This window comes from Alternaria alternata (genome assembly GCF_001642055.1).
Source record: "Alternaria alternata strain SRC1lrK2f unplaced genomic scaffold CC77scaffold_19, whole genome shotgun sequence".
NCBI classification, from domain to species: Eukaryota; Fungi; Ascomycota; class Dothideomycetes; order Pleosporales; family Pleosporaceae; genus Alternaria; species Alternaria alternata.
In genome coordinates this window covers 454,483-474,698 of record NW_017306208.1, presented here as the reverse complement: position 1 = coordinate 474,698, position 20,216 = coordinate 454,483, and the positions used below count along the sequence as shown (strand labels likewise).

General features: G+C 51.4%; 8 protein-coding genes across 8 annotated transcripts; 4 read left to right on the top strand and 4 right to left on the bottom strand.

Moving 5' to 3' along the window:
* Positions 1–147: 147 nt before the first annotated feature.
* Positions 148–2,535, top strand: CC77DRAFT_283555 (Six-hairpin glycosidase). The gene is made up of 2 exons (XM_018531022.1): positions 148–478; positions 526–2,535. The coding sequence occupies exons 1-2, from the start codon at positions 358–360 to the stop codon at positions 2,499–2,501; spliced, it is 2,097 nt and encodes a 698-aa protein (XP_018382657.1). The 5' UTR covers positions 148–357; the 3' UTR covers positions 2,502–2,535.
* A 582-nt stretch (positions 2,536–3,117) lies between these two features.
* Positions 3,118–3,561, top strand: CC77DRAFT_942504 (HET-domain-containing protein; the record flags this gene model as incomplete). Its single annotated transcript, XM_018534866.1, has 1 exon — positions 3,118–3,561. A coding segment is annotated over one exon (444 nt), but the record flags the coding sequence as incomplete, so codon positions are not given.
* Positions 3,562–5,524: 1,963 nt separating this feature from the next.
* Positions 5,525–7,017, bottom strand: CC77DRAFT_283425 (hypothetical protein). The gene has a single exon (XM_018531021.1). It carries the CDS (start codon positions 6,839–6,841, stop codon positions 5,612–5,614), a length of 1,230 nt encoding a protein of 409 aa, XP_018382655.1. The 5' UTR covers positions 6,842–7,017; the 3' UTR covers positions 5,525–5,611.
* A 309-nt stretch (positions 7,018–7,326) lies between these two features.
* Positions 7,327–9,223, bottom strand: CC77DRAFT_943021 (choline dehydrogenase-like protein; the record flags this gene model as incomplete). Its single annotated transcript, XM_018534893.1, has 2 exons — positions 7,327–9,011; positions 9,064–9,223. 2 exons carry the CDS (start codon positions 9,221–9,223, stop codon positions 7,327–7,329), a joined length of 1,845 nt encoding a protein of 614 aa, XP_018382654.1.
* Positions 9,224–11,313: 2,090 nt separating this feature from the next.
* Positions 11,314–13,127, top strand: CC77DRAFT_969706 (hypothetical protein). The gene is made up of 4 exons (XM_018535796.1): positions 11,314–11,763; positions 11,837–11,969; positions 12,023–12,383; positions 12,433–13,127. The coding sequence occupies exons 1-4, from the start codon at positions 11,599–11,601 to the stop codon at positions 12,980–12,982; spliced, it is 1,209 nt and encodes a 402-aa protein (XP_018382653.1). The 5' UTR covers positions 11,314–11,598; the 3' UTR covers positions 12,983–13,127.
* Positions 13,128–13,577: 450 nt separating this feature from the next.
* CC77DRAFT_1064488 (Nicotianamine synthase) lies at positions 13,578–14,664 on the bottom strand (the record flags this gene model as incomplete). The annotated part of the gene is made up of 3 exons (XM_018528731.1): positions 13,578–13,691; positions 13,755–14,233; positions 14,292–14,664. 3 exons carry the CDS (start codon positions 14,662–14,664, stop codon positions 13,578–13,580), a joined length of 966 nt encoding a protein of 321 aa, XP_018382652.1.
* Positions 14,665–14,989: 325 nt separating this feature from the next.
* CC77DRAFT_282824 (amidohydrolase 3) lies at positions 14,990–17,439 on the bottom strand. The gene is made up of 5 exons (XM_018531016.1): positions 16,769–17,439; positions 16,650–16,703; positions 16,581–16,599; positions 16,134–16,517; positions 14,990–16,087 (listed from the first exon to the last, which is right to left on the bottom strand). The coding sequence occupies exons 1-5, from the start codon at positions 17,252–17,254 to the stop codon at positions 15,315–15,317; spliced, it is 1,716 nt and encodes a 571-aa protein (XP_018382651.1). The 5' UTR covers positions 17,255–17,439; the 3' UTR covers positions 14,990–15,314.
* A 599-nt stretch (positions 17,440–18,038) lies between these two features.
* CC77DRAFT_1052778 (hypothetical protein) lies at positions 18,039–20,214 on the top strand (the record flags this gene model as incomplete). The annotated part of the gene is made up of 2 exons (XM_018527715.1): positions 18,039–19,637; positions 19,696–20,214. 2 exons carry the CDS (start codon positions 18,039–18,041, stop codon positions 20,212–20,214), a joined length of 2,118 nt encoding a protein of 705 aa, XP_018382650.1.
* Between the last annotated feature and the right edge of the window lie 2 nt (positions 20,215–20,216).

The window sequence follows — 20,216 nt, the reverse complement described above, 5'->3', positions numbered from 1 at the left end:
GTGATTATGCTCGTACAGCTGTTTGGGCATTGGTCATTACCAGCCAGCGCCGTTGATCAAGCATCAAACCAAAGTTTCCAAGACGAGATCCGCTAGGACTGGGCCCCGAAGAGCGGAACCAGCCTGCACCAGTCGCAAAGAGCTTGGTGTAGCTAGCGCTTAGCTTATTTCCCCGCATTCTAGCGATGATCAAGAAGATCGTATACCTCATCTATTCCCGGTCCGGCGAAACCACCTAGGCGGCTCGGCGCAACGCATGCCGAGCACCATATAGTACCTTGAACCTTGAAACTTATCAGGACATGATATCAGCAGAGTACATCCTGCTTCGTGCAGCTCATCCTCCATCGAGCAAACATGTATTGGACTAGGCTGCTGGCAAGTATCGCTTCGTTGACGACGCTGCAGTTGGAGGTACTAGCTGGGTCTTGTTGGCGGGACACTACATGCAATGGACCAACTGAAGCTGCGTTTGAAGGTACCTGCTTCTGTTCCTATCTTTCTTCCTTAATGCTAACGAATCAGGGCCCTGGCAAGGGAACATCTACGCCCCATCATCACGTACAGTTCGACCAAGATCAGTCATCACTATTCGAGACCGTCATCCAGCAAGTTACCCTCGACTCGTGGTCCTCCGCGGGAATGGAACGAATGTTGTTTTCGATTTCGGTATAGAAGTTGGCGGTATCGCCTCCCTCTCCTACACCAGCAATGGAACCGGTGCTATCGGCCTCGCATTCTCCGAAGCATCGACGTGGATTGGCGAGTGGTCTGATGCGTCGAATGGAAAGTTTGCTGGTCGCGATGGAGCATTGTATGTCAATATAACTAGTGCTGGTCCGGGGACGTATACGATGCCGGATGAAGTGATGCGAGGAGGGTTTCGGTACATGACTGCTTTCCTCGTCACGAACACGGGCACCTACGTCAACATCACGGATGTGCAGCTTGAAATCAGTTTCCAACCTACATGGTCGAATCTGAGAGCATATCAGGGGTATTTCCATTGTAACGACGAGCTGCTGAATAGGATATGGTATGCAGGCGCCTACACGCTCCAAACCAACGCCGTACCATCCAACACCGGCCGCTGGGTTCCCATGCTCGCCAACGGCTGGGCCAACAATGGTACTTTGGGACCAGGAGAGACCATCATCGTCGATGGCGCAAAGCGCGATCGCGCCGTCTGGCCAGGCGACATGGGCATTGCCGTGCCTTCAACTTTTGTCAGCACTGGAGATCTCGAGAGCGTGAAGAATGCATTGCAAGTCATGTTTGACTACCAGAATCCAGATGGCTCGTTCCCGGAAGCTGGACCGCCGTTGTTGCAGCAGAATAGCGATACGTACCATATGTGGACGATGATCGGGACGTACAACTACATGCTCTACACGAACGATGCAGCCTTTGTGCAGAAGAATTGGGCGAGGTACAAGAGAGCTATGGAGTATGTTTATGCTAAAGTCGAGGTGGACGGATCTGGTTTGTTCAATCAGACGGGCACGAGGGACTGGGCGCGCTGGCAGACTGGCTTCAACAACACCGAAGCGAATGTCATTTTATATCATACACTGCAGACCGGTGCGAAGCTCGCAACATGGCTCAACGACACCGCGATGACCAACGGCACTAGGCTGCAGGATTTATGGACATTACGCGCCACGTGTCTTCAATCAGCAATCCTTACCCACACCTTCGACACCGCGTACGGCGCATTTCGCGACAACGCTACACTCACCACTCTCCATCCCCAAGACGCAAACAGCATGGCCCTCCTCTTCGGCCTCGTCTCTCCTTCCTCCGCCCAGGCCCAGTCCATCTCCACCGCGTTAACAAAAAACTGGACACCCATCGGCGCCGAAACACCAGAACTTCCTGGCAACATATCCCCATTCATCTCCTCGTTTGAAATCCAGAGCCACTTCACCGTCGGTAATACGCATCGTGCGCTGGAACTGATTCGTAGGAGTTGGGGCTGGTACGCTAATCACCCCAACGGCACGGGTGGAAGCACGGTGATAGAAGGGTATAGGACGAATGGGACGTTTGGGTATAGACAGGAGAGGGGGTACGGATATGATCCGAGTTATGTGTCGCATGCACATGGGTGGAGCTCGGGGCCTACGAGCGCGTTGACAGAGTTTGTCGTGGGACTGAGGGTTGTGGAACCTGCGGGGAGAGAGTGGGTTGTTGAGCCGCGGTTTGGCGATTTGGAGGAGGCAGAAGGGGGCTTTGTGACGGGGTTGGGCAAGTTTAGGGTGGGCTGGGTGAGGAATAAGGATGGGGAGGGGTATACGGTGGGGATTGAGACGCCGGTGGGGACGAAGGGGTCGGTGAGGTTGCCGCTTGAGGGGATGGGAATCTATATGGAGGTGGTTTTGACGGTGAATGGTGAGATGATAGGAAAGGAGGGGTATACTCAAGTTGATGGACAGTTGGTTTGGGACGTTGATGGTGGGACGTATGATATACAGGTTAGCAGATGGTTTGATGCAGAATGAGGTGGCTTATCATCGAGTATAGTTTACGTTGTACATACAACGAGCCGTACAGCGGTCCTGTCATAACACTACCAGTCAGACGATTGAGAAGAACAGAGGCAAAGACCATACACAACGCAGCATGAGAGCACAATATCGTTGTCAAATCCTGCGTCAATACAGCGATAGTGTAACTCTGACCCAGCGACTGTTGATGATAGCGGACGCTGGTCGTTTGAGTGACTTGGGCGCGCAGCGACATTACCATCGGTGTACGGGAAGTCTTTCTTTCCTTGGATTACGACCTGATGAAAGTTTATGTCTCTGAAAAGAGCGCCTGAGTCTGAGAAACCTGAATATTGATGAGCATATAGTGCCTTAGAAGTTCGAAGCGTAAAGGTTGGGGGCGTAGCTTTCCCATTGGATGTCCGCGGTCCAATTCAGCCTTGACAAAACACGAGGCGTTTCCAGCCGCATGCCACCTTTCCTACCCTGTTTCCTGTGATTGAGGTCTCTTTTCGTGCACTTGCGGCCTTCTTGTTATTCAACAGATTGCGTCGACTGCCTTTACTCTAAGAACAGGACTTCTACGACAATTTTTTTTCACCACGCACACATCCTGTCACGAAAAGCCGCCATGTGTCGAGCAACCTTTAAGCATATTCCGTTAGCGCGTCCAGCTGAGCAAATAAGGCTTCTAAAACTTGAGCCTGGAGCGGATGTCATTCGACTCAACATACAAACTTATGAGCTTACGGAGTACCTAAGATTTGTAGCACTATCGTATGAATGGGGTCATGGCTCAGAGATACACGATATCATCATAGACGGGGAGGTCTTCAAGATACGGCAGAATCTGCGCGACGCCTTGGAACACATACGAACCCTCCAGGCGGATACATCGAGCAGAAGGCTATTCGAGGAAGACTCACCTTATTTCTGGATTGACGCCATCGCAATCGATCAGTCGAACGATACCGAAAAGCCTCATCAGATTTCCATAATGGGAAAGATATACCGTCAAGCATCCCATGTCATAGCCTGGCTTGGCCTTGAACAGAATGGCGATGATTCAGCCCTGGCTTTGAATTACCTCAATCCAGACATTGAAGTACCGCGCGACCATCAAGAACAATCCCCCGACCTAGTCACAATTTCAGCCGAGCAAATGGCGATCAGAAGATTGTGTGACCGATCGTACTTCCGGCGCATCTGGATTGTCCAGGAGTGTGTTCTTGCCAGGAAACTACACTTAGTTTGCGGGCTTCATTACTGTTTCTGGGAGCACCTACACAACTTCAACCGGGCTATACGTTTTGGACTCAGAAGCTGGCCAGTTGATGAACTCTTCGATGTCAAATCAGTGTTCGAAAGAGGTCGGAAGGACATGTCCATTCAGCAGCTCATGTCCCGAATTTTGGACGTCGCAGCTGATAGGCAATGCTCAAGATTCCACGACCGGATATACGGACTGCTCGGAATACTTCAACAAAATTTCCAGACGACCGGTATGGTGGTAGACTATGGAGTTAGCCTTGAGGAGCTGATGATCAAGACCCAAGAGTTTCTCACTTCTGATCCCCAAGATGATAATCCCTATAATTACCCTTACCGGATTGTAGAAACTTTCAAATCAGTAGTATCAACAGATATTCAGGGAAAAGTCGCATGGTACTGGCAGATAAATGAGATCATGTACAAGCTAGAGGCGGACGTGTTCAAAGGATTCCACTCGCTCAAGGCTCTCCGCGGCGAGAAAGAGCGTGTATTGACCTTCCAGACAATCACTTGGATCGTTGGCGGTTATGGGGTTGATCTTTTCTCATCTGTCGGAAGAACCATTTCCCTGGATATCGCGACGACGATTCAGTCTCATCGCCCCTTCCCTTTGACCACGAACCCTCGAGTTTCCGGGAAACGAGTTTTCATTGTGCATTCGCGGTATACTATAGGGACTTATACATATTGTATCTGTCTGAAGCATCAGCCCCAACACCCATATTGTATGCCAAACGAATACGAGATGACAGAGCCGAACTCTTGGGGATGTAGAGGTTTGCTTGAGACATATAGCAAGCATGTTCGATCTCTGGGTGAACTGCGGGAAAGCCTCAGAGTTTCTACCAGAGGGTCTGATCTGGAGACACCATCTCCACTTCCAATTCAGATCCAGTGGATGTTGTTCTCTAATCTTCTGGCGCAGCATTTTCTCAGCAGATTTTCTGAGGAAACCTTGCCTAATCGCAGGACTGAAACCGATGGCTTTGTAAGGCAGATCGAGCAAGGGGGGAAAGATCTTGGCGCCTTTCTCTCAGATTCCTTGTTCAACAAATATCGCATGAAGGTGGCAGATACAACTGATAGGTTGCCCAAGAATGCTCTCAAGTCAGTTAAGATTGAGATCACCCGCAACAACGACGCCGGTGAATGCTCCGACTTTATCAAGAAGACAATGGTGGCTTCGTTGTACGACAATGACGCCTGTAACCCTAGAATCAAGATGAGATGCGTCACTTCTTAGCCAGCTCATCAGACCTAATACATGTGTCAATCCCCCATGCAACAAAGAACGATCTCTCCAAAGTCCAAGTCAAGACCACCACACGTGACCCATCGCACCCCAGCCATCCTGCAAAGCCTGCACAACACTCTACCACTCACGCTTCGTCCAAATTCCATCTTTATAGTACCGATACTTCATCCGTTCCTTGCGTCCGGGCGTATAGTCGATGAAGAAACGATGCAGAGAAGATCAGCATGGCCCCAGCACATGGATGACACGCTCCAATCAAGAGGGGCTACCATTCTCCTCCTCTGCCAAGTCGAACTGCTTGAATTCAGGCTATTCAAACCGTCGATTCGGCGACAGGTAGAATCTGTTCTTTCTTGCTGTTTTGGAAATCTAGGTTGATGTACACCATAACCGGGTGCCGTATTCGACGCAGAGACCATGTTCATATCTAACGACCTTGTAACCAATATGCTACAATTCAGCAAAGATCCATGTTACACAAACGCGCTCATGGAGGGTATATATCGCTATCATCATGACTTCGTATAACCACATATAGGCCTTTGCCCATCACTCCTTGCTCAACCACACAACAGCCCACCTCACATACATTCTCAGCCTATATTATCATCTCGCCCTCATCCCCCTCGCCACCCCCAACATCCTCCCCATCATCCTCATCCAAGTCCTCCAACGGATAAGTAAGGATAGCCGCAACATTGCCCAGCCCCTCCAGGCGCTTCCCCGACTCGTGCAACGAGCTGAGAACGCGCACCTCACCACCCTCTACATCGCGCACCTGATCAACCAACTTGACCCATCGCCGCCTCTCCTTGACATTCTGCGCGCGGAACAGTGCGTTGTTGATGAGGAGCACGCCGCCTCCGCGTCCGACGGCGCCTTTGGCAACCGCGCGCTCCACCTCGCGGGGTCCGTACCACGCGCGTCCGTCGTCCAGGCGCATGAGGGTGCTGAATTTATCCATGAGGGCTGTTTCGCGCGCAAACTTTGTGTCGGAGAGTTTGTTTGTTATGGCTGGGGAGGAGAGGACTTCGTTGAGCGAGTGTGTGTGCGCTGATGACGAGTGTGCGATGATGATGGTGGGTAAGAGGGCCATGAGCGGCTTGTTGGTTGTTCGCGTCGCTTCTGCTTTGATGTATTGTAGGAATGCTGTCGCTACGAAGCCGGGGCTGGCGAGCAGGAGGGGTAGTGTTTTGCCGCCTTGCGCCGTGTTGGAGGTATTTGGTAGGTCGATTTGCCGTAGGAGGGTGGAGAGCGTTGTGGAGAAGAATCTGTCCATGCCTTTGCTGTGTCCGTCGACGCCACCTCGTCGTTTTCTGGGCACCGAGACCTCAATCTTTTGTCGCAGTATTGTTTGGTGTTCTGTGATCATGCAGATGTGCGCGACGCCCTCTCCCATGACGACGGCCCATAGTTCTGCGCGTTTGGACGCATCGCATGCCTCTTTCAACTGCTCCAATGCGACGCTGTCCCAGCCGTCTGCTTTTTCAATGGTAAATTTGCGATTCAGCTCCAAGTCAAGTGTGTGATGCTGCCCTAGTTTGACGTGCTCGTTCTCTTTTGCTACGCGACCGGAAACGTGTAGTTGTTCGGAGCCGACGTCGAAATCGGTCGACGTTACGGTGATGGTGAGGTCCAAAGCGATTCTTTGCGACGACGTGGAGCCGGCATCTGATGTCTTTGAGACTCGTCGGACTGCCTTGGCGCGTATTTGGTCGTGTTCTTGGATCAGGTTATAGGCGTGCCACATGTCCTCAGGCTCTTCAGGCAGCAGGGTGACGAAGCCCGCGCCTGTTTTCTGTTCAATCTGGCTTTTGAGCAACTTCATGATGGCGTGGTCAGGGGTATCTTTGCGTGTAGGGTCAGTGGTGGTGGTGATGGAGGGACAATAACCAGGCGCGTCAAGTTAGCTACGCAGCGTGAACTTTTGGAAGGTAGTGACGCAACCGTGGGATGGAGGGGCACTAGTGGGGGTCCACCCTACCCACCAACCCACGCACGTCTCGCCCTGGAGGTATTCACTCCCATAGTCTGAGACTTCAACGCTAATTACTATGAATCCTTGAGGGCACCTTTTCAGCCAATGCAGAACTGAGAAAAGAAAAGAAACGTGTCTCTTCGTTTGGTTGGATAAATTCACAGGGCCTCTAGGCAACCAGGCTTTCACTAGCAGCGGGTATCACTTGCAAAAAGACTCGGAAATACAGGTATTGAACAAAGCAACTTTGGCATTCGCTCGTAGCTCATGTAGTCGCTATATACATTATAAGATAGATATATACAAGAATGTTATGTAGACCAAGAAGCCACGCTCTACGACCTGGCCTTGATGATCTCAGCAGCCTTCTCACCAATACCGTACATGGTAGCCTGGAGATGGCAAGAGGGAATGATGGGAATGATAGAGGCATCAATAACAGAAAGATGCTGAGTACCGTAGACCATCAACTTGTCGCTGACACAGCCACCGTCCCTCTCAGGCATCATGGGGCAGGAGCCAGACGGGTGAGCAAGAGTAGGGCTCAACATAGATTGCGCAAGCAGGGTGTTGTAAATATCCTCGTCTGAAGTGTGCTGAGCACCAGGGACAGTCTCGGAGATCTTCTTGCTGGCGAGCTCAGGGCGGGCCCACACGGTACGGAAGAATCGCAGACCAACCGCCATGATCATACGGTCAATGGGGTTGACGAAAGCGTTGTAGATGACGTTGGGAGGACCGTTGGGGTTCTTGGCGTCAATGTAGACAGTACCGCGGGACAGCGGCTTCTCAACTCCGACGAGGCCGTAGCTGCCATCGGCAGGGACAGGGAACTCGGCGACGGCGGCATCTCTGCGGGAGAAGATGTCGGCGATGACAGCGCGCTGCTTGGCGAATCCGCTAGCAAGCTTCTTGTTGGACTTGTAGATGCTGGGGAGGTAGTCGGTGGCTTTTTGGCTGCTCAGACGGCTGATGAGGCTGTCGGTGTCGTTGGTCATGTCGGGCAGGGAGATGAAAGCCAGGGCGTTACCACGGGCGTAGGTGTAAGGACCAGTCTTGTGCTCGACGTACTGCTCCCACGCAGAGGCGTTGAAGGTGGCGTTGGTCATGAGCGAGTTCTGGTTGGGGAAGTAGTTGGAAGTCGTGTTGAAGACGACGGTGGCGTAGGGGTGGTCCTGGAAGTTGGAGCCTACTGCGTCGAGCTCAACCTTGACCGGGATACCGGCAGCCTTCAAGACGGACTTGGGACCAATACCACTGAGCTGGAGGAGCTTAGGAGTCTGGATAGCACCGGCAGCCAAAACAACTTCCTTCTTGGCGTAGAAGGTGGCCTTCTTGCCAGTCTTGTCGGTCACCTCGATACCAGTCGCCATGGTCTTCTTCTTGCTGTCAAAGATGATCTTGTCGGCAGTGGTACCGGTAAGGATGTGGAGGTTGGCACGAGTCTGGATGGGGTCATAGTACGCGTAACGAGCGTGCGCACGACGTCCAGTGGTAGCGTCCATGGTGTTGGCGTACCAGGAAGGACCGTAGGCCTCACCGGCGTTTCCATCCTCGGGGATGTAGACACCGGAAGCCTTCCATGCCGCCCAGTAGTCCTTGATATCCTCGTACTGGTTGGAGGTGATGGAGACCTTCAACGGTCCGTTACCGTAGGTTGACTCGTCCCAAGTGATGTTGAAGTCCTTGACAACATCGGGAGTGGGAGGCTGGAAAGTGGTGCCCTTGATAAAGGCCTCCTCCATTCCCTTCCATCCCCATCCCTTGTTGCCAAGAGCCTCCCAGGCATCGTAGTCGGCAGCAGAGCCACGGTCGTAGACCATGCCGTTGATGACCGATCCACCACCAAGGACCTTGGCAACGATAACCGCATAGGAAGTGTTACCAAGACCTGGCTCAGGGAGCGAGTTGATGTTCTCCCAGATCAGACCGGCAGCCGAGGTCAAGTCGTTGGCCTTGTAGGGGATCTTGGTGTTGTCGGTGTCGACATTGTCACCAGCTTCGACAACAAGAACAGTCTCTGTCAATCTGTATTAGTACCTCTCAAACAACTAATGTGTCATGATACATACTGCTCTTGTCCTCGGTGATACGGTTGGCTACAATCAAACCAGTAACACCTCCTCCTACAATAACGTAGTCATACTGGGGCTTGGCGGCAGCACCAAGAACAGGTGCTACAATTACAGCAAGAAGCTGAACAGCAACGGCTAAACGGGAAAATGCAGGCATCTTGAAAATCCAAAAGAAAATAAGTTTAAACGAGGGTAAATTTGGATGCGCGCTGCAATGAACTTTCAAAGGGTGCACCCACTAGATGCTTTATACGGACCGAACAAAACACTTACTCGCTGCTCACATTGGTCGAGAACATGTTCGCCACGTGGGAAAGCCGATATTGGGATGAAATCGGTAAGATAACACCGCAAAAGTAGTCGGCCCACAAATACCACAGAGCGAACGATAGCTTGGTAAATTGTTTGTATGCAATGTGGCGCGGTGCTGGCGGCTGCCATGTACACATCCGTTCTAGAATGCGAACCTGTAATCCTTCTGGTAGGGGTTCAGAATCCTAGGCCTATAAAACAGGGCGCATAGAGATCGTGCGCTTGCTCCTCCCTGACTCCTGGTGAACATCAGGGCCTTGTGGGCTCCGTCTCGGTCCGGGGCCGGGGTGCCAACGTTCTTCCACCAGAGAAGATAAGCTCGCGGGAGTCAAAATTGGAGCGAGGTACGTTCGGTGGGCTGATGTTGCGGTGGGCCGATGCAAATCTCTGCGGCTCGTATGTAGAGCGTAGAGACGGACCGGATGAACGATTCATGGTCTTCACACACCGGGAGCCACGCCCCGCTTTTGGACGGAAGACAAGACAGAAGACACGGGCAGATGTCCTCGGCTATAGCCTAGCATGTGATTGAGTTTGAGCTACAGGTGTAGCAACGGCAGCGGCGTAAACAACACAATACGAATCTGGGGTACGTTTAGGGTCCCATGAGCGCATTATTACTTCGGAGATTTCGCAAAGGACTGCACGAGGGATGCGGCGCCCCTGGGACTCGGCAGGTACGGTTTTACGGTAGACGCAACGTGATAAGGCCACCAGGAGACCCGGATCTCTGATTCGCCATCTGAACCTGTCTCGGGAGGCCTGGTACTGGTACTGGTACCGCGGTTTCGGAGAGTGGGCGCCCTTTCGGGGTCAATGTCCTGCTCGCTTGCAGAGGACAACCCGCTAAGCTTTTGATCAGCATATCATTTCCTTTTCTTTTTCCCGGAATTTAGGCTTCGTAATAGTCGTTCCAATGAGGTACATTGCAAGTACCGACGGCGCACAAGTCTTGTTCGTTGACGTTTAGTGCAAATTGACCGGTGAGAAGGCGAATCTGTTTGAGTACGTTAGAGTATCTTTCTGCACGTCTGACGTTACTTCAGAACGCTGAATCAGAGGCTTCTAGTGGCGACCGTGACCAGCGGAGTAGTAGAAACCCGGCCCCCTTGAGCTCGCAGTTCCGCGTTCTTCCCTGTAGTTTGAGTTTTAGACTCGGTCGGTCGGGTCGCGACAAGGGTCCACATTCTGCGGGCCAACGACATGAGCCCGATGAAATATCTATGTACCTTGAAGTATAATCGTTTCAGACTCGGTCGCACGCAGATGACTTCTTGCGGCACGACGTGGGAAATGAAGATGCATTGTTGCGTTGTCGTTGACGGCAGTTCTTTCGACTCCAGAGTGCTGGAAAGGAATAAGGATCTCGTGGGACTGGTGGCGCAAATGGTGGCTTCGGTTCTTGATACCGGTGAGGGACGGACGGAGAATTCCACGGCATTGTTCTAGCTAGCACGCTAGAGGCACTAGTACCACTAGCTTCGTCTGGCCTGACATTCGCTACCACCTCTTCCACCATTCCCATCTTCTGGTGAGATAGACGAAAGATCGCGCAACACGTCCATGCGGCAACACCGAGAACCGCGGGACGATGCAAGATCGCACGTTCGCCCTGAGGCCCATCGGGCGGGTAAATGCGTGCGCACTGAGTGTCCCACCAGCGTTGCGACCAAGGTTTGCGAACCTCGGATCTGCAACAAGATCTACAACATGCGTCGTCGTCTTCGATTGTTCTCCTGCTCATACATAGCCACGGATCCTTCTCTACATGGTGTGACCTGTCCGGCTGTGTAGTGTACACTTGATTCATGGAGTCCCGCCCGCCGAGCTTTCTGCTCCAATTGGGCCAAATTGCAGTGTGTGGGGCCTCAATTTATGCGGCATCACTTCCAATTCAGCTCGGAGTGCGTGACCCTAGGATGCACTCCCAGAGATCCCCGTGTTGGAACGTTTCGAATGACGGTCTCGAGCGAGTGCACCTTCTTTGATCGATCTGGCGGCCTTCTCCCGTCGCCGCAACCGTGCTGTTTAGCTTTCGCTTCGCCAGTTCTGACCCAGTGCGGCCGACACGAGAGATGAGTGGCGCTGAAGAACATACTTGAAAACCCCCGACGCACTCCCGTTCATTGAGTGGACGTTTGCTTTTTCTCCTTGCTCACCGATTGTGACCTTTGCAACCCATGCCATAGCGCATTCCGAACGACCCCGCCCCAGTGCATTATGGACACCGCAGGCACACAGGAATGGCCGGACGAACGATTGAAGGTCCTTATCCCGGTGTGGACCTTAACGCTGATTAGTACCGCATTCTTGGTATGGAGAGTCGTGTACGGACTGCGATCGCGCAAGTTCATCATCTGTGATTACCTGTTGATCATTGCCACTGTAAGTCTCGGCGTGCTTCAGCCCTACAACCTCGCCGACGGTACGGGACACGGTGCTGATATGGTGATCTCAGGGTCTCAACATCGCAGCGACGTCGCTCAATCAAGTAGTCGTGAACAATGGTCTTGGACGCCATATCATGGACCCTACGGTCTTCCCGAATCTCAGAACCTACAGTTACTATCTATGGATCACACAGATCGTTAGTAAGTTTGCAGCACTATACTCATCTTCTTGTTTGCTGACGTGTAGCGCGCAGACATCATTGCCGTTGCGTTTCTGAAGTGGTCCATCTGCGCCTGGCTGCTCGTGCTGAACTTCTCCACGCTGTACCGAGTCATTATCTGGCTTTCAATCTTGATGGTTACTGCCTTTAACTTCCTTGCACCAGTTCTGACATTGTTCGGATGTACACCCCTGGAGCGAAATTGGAACTTTGGATACACTGGAGAAAGCCATTGCTGGGCGAAAGGCACACTCGCGCTATCCTACTTTCAGGGTATCAGCAACATCATCACAGATGTAGTCTACATGGCTGCACCTCTCATCTATCTTTCGCGCGTCCAGTTGAGCAAGCGAACTCAATGGGGTATTCGCATTGTCTTCTTGCTCAGTATTCCGTAAGCGAAAACGTCCACAAGCTATATGACCTCCGCTGACGTTCTGTAGTGCAACGATATGCTCAATCTTCAAAACCATCGAACTCAAGTCGATCACTAAAACGCAAGACCCGACATGGGACGGTGTCTCTCTCACTATCTGGTCCAGTTCTGAACTCTCAATCGGTATCCTCATCGCATCGCTTCCACCGCTCCGCAAAGCATTCGATCACATCTTCAAAAGGATCCTACCCTCGACCATCACTGGTTCAGGAAAGACACCACAATACGGCTACGGTCGCTCCACCGGCCAAGGCGCAAACAGCATTCATATGAAGAACTTCCAAGGGAGCAAAGCCTACCACTCCCGATTACCCGGCGAAAGTATCCTAGACGGCGACGACGAGAGCGATCGAGCCATCTTGCCCGACGACGAGCACAAGGGCCCTGGGATCATGAAGAGTACCAATGTCCAAGTCACCGTCTCGGAAGATGTGGAAGAGGCAGGGAGTAGTTCAAATTCCAAAGGCGGCGAGAGCCCCAAGATGTATAAACCAGAGATTGACTGGGCGAGTCCACACTTGGAAAGTGGCGATGGTCCGCATCACCAGGCTCGGTAATGACGATTTTTTAACGGTCGAAAAAGGAAGATTCCATTTGTGTATATATATAGTTTAGGTCTATGTTGGGCGGTGGCTGGACTGCCTCCATGGTTGGATACCCACGTTTTCATGTACATGATACAATATCATCATGTCTCGAGCGAATAGCTCGTAACGACAACATCTTCTTGACTGGTGTGAGCACATGTTTCATTAATCCATTGCCCTGTCCGATCTATCGCAAACTGGTACAAGGCAGTTTGATGCCCGGCTGAATCTTCACCGAAAGGATCACTACACTTCTTATGTCGCTTGGCAATATTACGCTAGCTGGGCATAACTCCGATAGTAGACGGTTGTCACTTTGGTGGCGCTTTCACATCATCGACAGCTGGCGCAGCAGGAATGAGGGTTGCACACGTATTTATGCAAATGCAGTGGGGGACCAGAGCCGACTGGGTTGTACACGCTCCTTCCAGTCCCGCTTTATGGTGGTTGCTGTATGAATGTGACAAGAGCCAGATATGTCCCTAACCATGTAAATCCACTTTGCCATATATGCAAACCCAAGTGAACATACGAAACGAACAGAAAGGTTCAAACTACTCCCTCATTACCTCTCTTTGACGCGTAGAACGATAACAGAATTGACGACCTTGGTCCACGGATGTACTTCGGCGAGAATATCAAACCCAATAGTCTGGAGGTCTTCGGATAACTCCAATATCTAAATTTTTGTCAGCCATTCGGTCCTTCTAGACGATCACGCAGAGCAAGTATCATTACTGACCGGATACAATACACTCCGCATACCCTGTGCACTTCTTGCTACCACTAATGTCCCAGGCGCCAACTTCCCCGCCATGCTCTTCAATATGTTGAGCTTTGTATAGGTATCTGTGCCGACAAGCGCGGCAAGAAACACCACTTCACATGATTGCCATCCTGATGTCGACGATGTTGTTTCTTTTGTAACGTCTTCGCACGCGAAACTCATGCGGTCGTCCTGGTAGCCCAATCGCTTGCACAAACTTTCGCTGACAGACAACGCGGTGGTATCTCTATCTATGTTATACACCCGCGAACTAGGGTGGCGATCCAGGAAACACAGGGAGGTGAGTGGTAATGGGCCGGAGCCGATGAATGCGATTTTGGATGGCGGCGTCGGGAGGAACGCTTCTATGGTTGCGCATTCCAGCCGAGAAAGATCAACATAGTTTTGATAGTATGGGAAGGTTTGAAGAACACTCGAGGTTTGTTGTTGTCTCGCTGATAATGGTTAATCGTTTTGTCGAAATGATATACTATATGGCTGAGTTGTACTTACTACTGAGATCGTTGAGCATACGCTTAGCCCAGAATTTCTCCAACTCTCCTTCGGCTTCTGAACATAGTGGTCGTAGATTTGAGCAAAGACTTTCGATACCGGGTATACGGAAGAAATATGACGTGAATTCCGTACTGTAAGGTACAACACAAAGATTCACGAGTTGTGTGAGAAGAGAATTGACCTGTTCTGAAGGTGCTAACGACGATAGTCCGCTGAGTACCGTGTATATTTCTCTGATCTCGGAGACTAGCCGGTGCGCCGCAGTGCTTGTTGCGTTCGGTGTGACGGGAGGGGTGACGGCAAGAACGGAATCGACAGGGGTAGTCGGCTTGGATTGTTGCGTCGTAGTCTTGCGTTCAATGTCCGCCATATTGAAATGCAAGTAATAATGTTGTTTTTCGCTGTTATGTCAGGCTGTATGGTTGTGTTTGTGTATCTTACTAGATACGAACCATCAGTTTGGCAAAGTTTTATACGTGACTGTCAATGTCAGCTGTTGCACGAAGAACAAGCAGCACACGTGCGCAGCTGTAGACTAGAAAAACTCTTTTCGCGTTTGCCATGTGTCAAACGCATTAAGCGGTAATATCGTTTGTCTGGTTGGCTGAGTACCATGATGGTCGTGTGGGATAGTAAGTTTAGCTAGGGATGACCCGAGATACAAGCGGGATCTATGCTCAATGTAGTACAAATGTGTGGGGTTGGATACTTGTTGGGCATAAAATGTTGAAAGAAGACCTATAGACCTTACTCCGGAAGCAGGCACGCATTATGACCCGCATCTTCAGGCCCTAATGGCAGTGTGCAGATCAAAGTCCTCTCTTTCGCCCGCAGCTTCCCATTCGAATGTTCGAAGAGTTCGAAGAGTTCGAAGTTTGATTGACGGCCGCTCTAGCCGCTCAGTCGCGTGTATCATGTCGATGGCTTGCCGGGCTGATGTCAGGCGTGGAGGTAATAGGCCATCGAGAGACGCCTCACCACTTAAAATCTTAACCGAGGAAGCCTTTCATGACTGAGCCGTCAATAGACTCGTTTGCCCCCCACCCACGTCTCTCTCACTGTCATCTTCCTCAAAGACTCCGGGTCCAAGGATTCCAACTGTTCATCAAGCACTATCCAGTCCGCATACGCCCCTGCCTCGATGACACCAGCTTTGCCTTCTAGAAACGCACCGTATGCAGCATTTACTGTAAATCCCTCTAGAGCTTGCTCGAAAGTGAGGCGTTCCTCAGGGTACCAGCCGGTCTTGCCACCATTCGGATCTAGGCCTGTATGTGGACTCCGTCGTGTGATCGCTGCATACATTCCTTCGAAAATACTCGCGGGCTCCACTGGAAAGTCACTTCCAAGGACTGGACGAACTGGTAACAATGACCGCATTCTGTAAGCCTCATCTTTTGTTCGTTGTTGACCAAGTCTACTCTCCGCATACCCCATATCCGAGGTCGCGTGCGTGGGTTGTATCGACGCAATGATGCCAAGGTCTAACATTCGACGCTGGTCATCTGGATGGATAATCTGGGCGTGTTCGATACGGAAACGATGTTTAGCTTGACAGTCGCGGGGGTCAGCGTGGGGGCACAAGCTTTTCAAGGCTGCCTCAAACGCGTCAATCGCAAGCCTGTTAGCAAGATCCCCTATCGCATGGATGTTTACTTGATATCCTGCGTTGACGGCCCAGTCATGCGTCACACGTGACAGTGTAGTTGCGTTGACAAGGAGCGAGCCGGAGGACTCCGGCAAGTCGCTGTATGGCTCGATCATAGCTGAGCCCCAGGAACCCAAAGCTCCATCTATAACACGTTAGTCTATAGATGAGATTGGATCATCGGAACATACCTCCGAAAAGCTTGACGCTCCTCACATGGAATTTTCCATTTGACGTCGAAACCTTCTTCACAGCTTCAGGACAAAACGTGTTGCGCACATCGCATTCGATCATGGCATTGACTCTGACAGTCCAGTCCGGATGGTTCGCAAGCTCTTCATAGAGCTCCAAGTCTCCTGGTACTACGCCGGCGTCGTGCATTCCGACAATGCCATACTTGTTTAAGTCAGACATCGCAGCTTTGATGAACTCGGTTTTGCGCGCCTTGTCAGGCTTCGGGTAATGCTCCAGGACGATATCCATGGCATTGTCGCAGAAGACACCCTTTGCTGGGACATCGCCTCCGGGAGGTACATTGAATGATGGGAGAAGATCGAGCACCTTCTCGGATACCCCTGCAATAAGCGTACTGAGTTAGCGCATCTCTCATACTTACCCGCTCATTGGGGTTTACTCACAAATGCAATGTACGTCAACCTACACTAAGTCAGCATATGTTGCGGGTGCAGCTCATACTGGGAACTAACCCGATCCAGCATGACGTAAAGATTCTTGAAGCTGTCATCTAGCTCTAGATCTGCCTACGCGAAGGTTTAGTAGGAGTATAGTTGCCATAAACAGTTCGACCTGATCAGTAGTAACGTACTGCGGTAGGCCACTTCCCCTCAAAATGAGCTTGATCCCAACCAACGCCTCTCAGCCATTGTTCACTAGATCCTTTTTCCGGACGGGCTGCCCTGTACTCTACCAGCCTTTTCTGCACCTCATCCATAGATTCGGCACCAAAGAGGCTCACGGAATCTAGAGACTCTCCAAACTGTATCAAGTGACCGTGTCCATCCCACAGACCGGGATATACGTATCCAGTACGTGCTTCTTTGACTGTATCATCGGATGCATAATCTACAAAGACGCTCGAGAATTTGCCGTCATGGATGGTGAAGCATTCTGCCTGTGGAAGCTTCGACGATAATGTCCTGACGTTCTTGTAGCAGTGTGTGGGTACGAACAAATTCGGAAATAGTGTGGATGGTACGTGCTCGCTGATGAAAGCGGGGAGGCCGATCTGATATATCAGAGCGGCCAGAATCACAGGCAGTGATACCGAAAGAAAACTGAGAAGGGTAGGCATAATGCCCTTTCAATTGCTGTTGGCGTTGTTCGGCGTTCGTGTCACCCAGGTTTTGCTCACCAGAAAAGGAATTTGGCAAGCGATAAGCGAGGGCCAATGACGCGACCGAGGAGAAGATCAGCATCGCGACCAATCGCGCCCAGCCTCCCTTCTGCCTCGAATTGTCCAAATAGTCCCGTCGCATCTAGTTAAAGGGCGTGGAAGCTCAGGAGCGTCACGCCGTGAGTGTACACTGCTCGACTGTATACGTTCTCAAATTGGAGTACCCACTCGATTCGGATGGCGCCGCTCGTGGGCCCGTTCCGCCCGCTCTACTGGCTCCTTGTCAACAAAGCAGTAGCTTTCGAACAAATTCCGGTCTACAATATGCATGCGTCTTTTGTATGGCAGTTTCAGTGAGCTCCCTCGTGCTCGATTGCTAGATCTGAACGGGTCGCGTCGTGAAGATGGCATCCAATCGGAAAAGGGCGGTGAGCGAAGCTACCAGCAGGCTTCGTGCATTTCTTCATCACAACTCGTTCATACCGCACACCGGTGTACACGCATTAGGCCAATGGCCCCTCTTCCCACCGCGCCTCTCGACTTGACTCCACCCTAGCTCCACCTTGGCGCAAATGAAGATTGGATGGGAATGTCGAATGCTGAATGGAAAGGCTGGGCGTGCAGCAACGCTAGTGTGGGGGCCGACTCTAAGATTCCTACACGACATAAGCCGAAAGCTTTGCGACGTTCAAATTTGAGTATAGCTCTTACATGTCGGATCACACGGCTTTGAGCACACCAGATGGCAACGACTGAGCTCGACGACCTTCGGAAGCAGTTAGAGTCGCTCCAGCGATCTCATGACGCGCTACTGAAGAGCTTATCAGTAACGAACGACACTTTCAAACCTTCGGAGGCTCAACACCTCCGTCGCACATCCACACGACATGGCGGCGATGCCATCTTTGCCGATACCTCGACACTATCTGATGACAGCAGCGACGATGAAGACGACTATTTTGTCCAAGACGAGCTACCTTCCCACTCATTCGACCATGAACATCTCCGCGAACACTTGAAGACTCACGACTGGACTGAACATGGCAGAGAGATTCTTTCTTCAATCATCTCCGATCCCGCGAAGCTTACCAAACAGCCTCATCTCTTTCATATGGGACCCGGGCCAGCGGATGACCGAAGCCACTATTCACATTTCCAAGTGTATAATGTCGGGCCTAACGGTTTGCCAGAACAGGTTGAAGTGGCTGGCCCCGATAACAACATGAGTCGAGCTACAGAGATTTGGCATGCACTACGAGACATTGGAAAACGACCGGATGAGAAGGTGGTCGGACGTATCACCATTGCGCGAGAACCTTCACCCATCCTGTTCGGTGCACTGCATCTGACAATGCATGATGCTTTCGACATGGACGAACTATTTCGACACTTAGTCGAAACAGAAGCATCGTCTGCGCACATGTTCCGGGCCTTCAATCAGAATCCTAAACACCAGCGAACATTCTTCTTCAACTTTGAGTATTATACCATTGTTGGAGATGATTGCGTGCCGATGCAATGGCAGCGTGCGGATAAAATTACAGGCCACTCTGATCATCACATACCACTTTCGCGATGCAGTGCCGTTGTTGCGCTAGTGCTATATGACGACAAACCACGCCGGATCCGCAACAGAGGAAGACGTGCGAAAACACAGTTCGGATGGGTGAACGACGTGTGGTCGCCATGGCAGGTCTTGCAACTTGAGAGCTTTCCGGACTGGAAGTCGACACCAGCGAGTGGAACCCCATACACTTTCGAGACAGGCCACAAGTTCTTGAATGGCGCGGAAGCGTTTCTCCATGCTTTGCTGACAGAATATCGGGATGCAAGGAAAAGATTCGACGAGATATATAAACGCATTACCGACCTCGTCACCCCACCTTTAGGCTTCTTGTTCAGCGAGGAGCTACGATCAGCGCGGTTGTTCGAGGACAAGGATTTTACATGGATTCGCCGGTATTTCTACGCCCACCAAACGTTGGGTAACGTCAACAACAGCATCAAGTCCATGATCGACGCCTTCGAAGACACGTTCACCGATGACATCTGGGAAGGCCAGAATAAAACGCTATGGCCACTATTTGAGGAGTCGCCGCGCAATGACCATTGGAAGCGCCGCCTGCGGTCGCTAAGGCTCCAATTTGAACGAGAGATGAAGGAGCTCCGAACGATCATTGCGGAAAACAACGAACGACGTCATGAAATTGCGACCTTGCAGGAGCAGTTGTTCTCGGGTACTAGTATTCAGGAATCTCGTAAGTCTGTTGAGCTGGCGGACGTTACCGTACATCAAGGATACAACATCAAGGTCTTGACTATCGTCAACCTCTTCTTCATGGTATGTTAGCAATGCTGAGATATGGCTTCATATCTACGTGTGACTGACTCGTTGATAGCCTCTTACATTTGTAACGTCCGTCTTTGGTATGACGAACATGCCGGAGAGTCCAGCACCGTTCTGGCCATTCGCAATCGTTCTGGTAGCAATTTGCATACCCTTCTTCAGCATCATCGGTTTCCTCTCAACCAAATACGGCTACGCCATCTGGGCACAGAAGACAAAGGAACTATGGCGATGGCTGAGACCGAACAGCAAGTCCAAAGTTCCTGACGACACGGATCTGGCACCGCCAACGGGCGTGAACAGGACCATGTCGACGGAAGCGGGCATGCGATTACGACTGGGTGACAGGGATGGTATGCATATAGGGGCAGGTATGTCAAGAAGGCGATCAAGTGGGAGGCCTGCACCTAGTCATCCGCACATCCAACGCATGGTGGAGAGAATGGGCGAGGGGCGGGAAAGCGGGCTCGTGCGCATGGGCACCGTTGCGACTGACGAAAAGTCAGACACAGAAAAAGAGAAGATTATGAGCACAGGTAGGGACGCTATCATTGATATTCGAGAGCCTTAGCA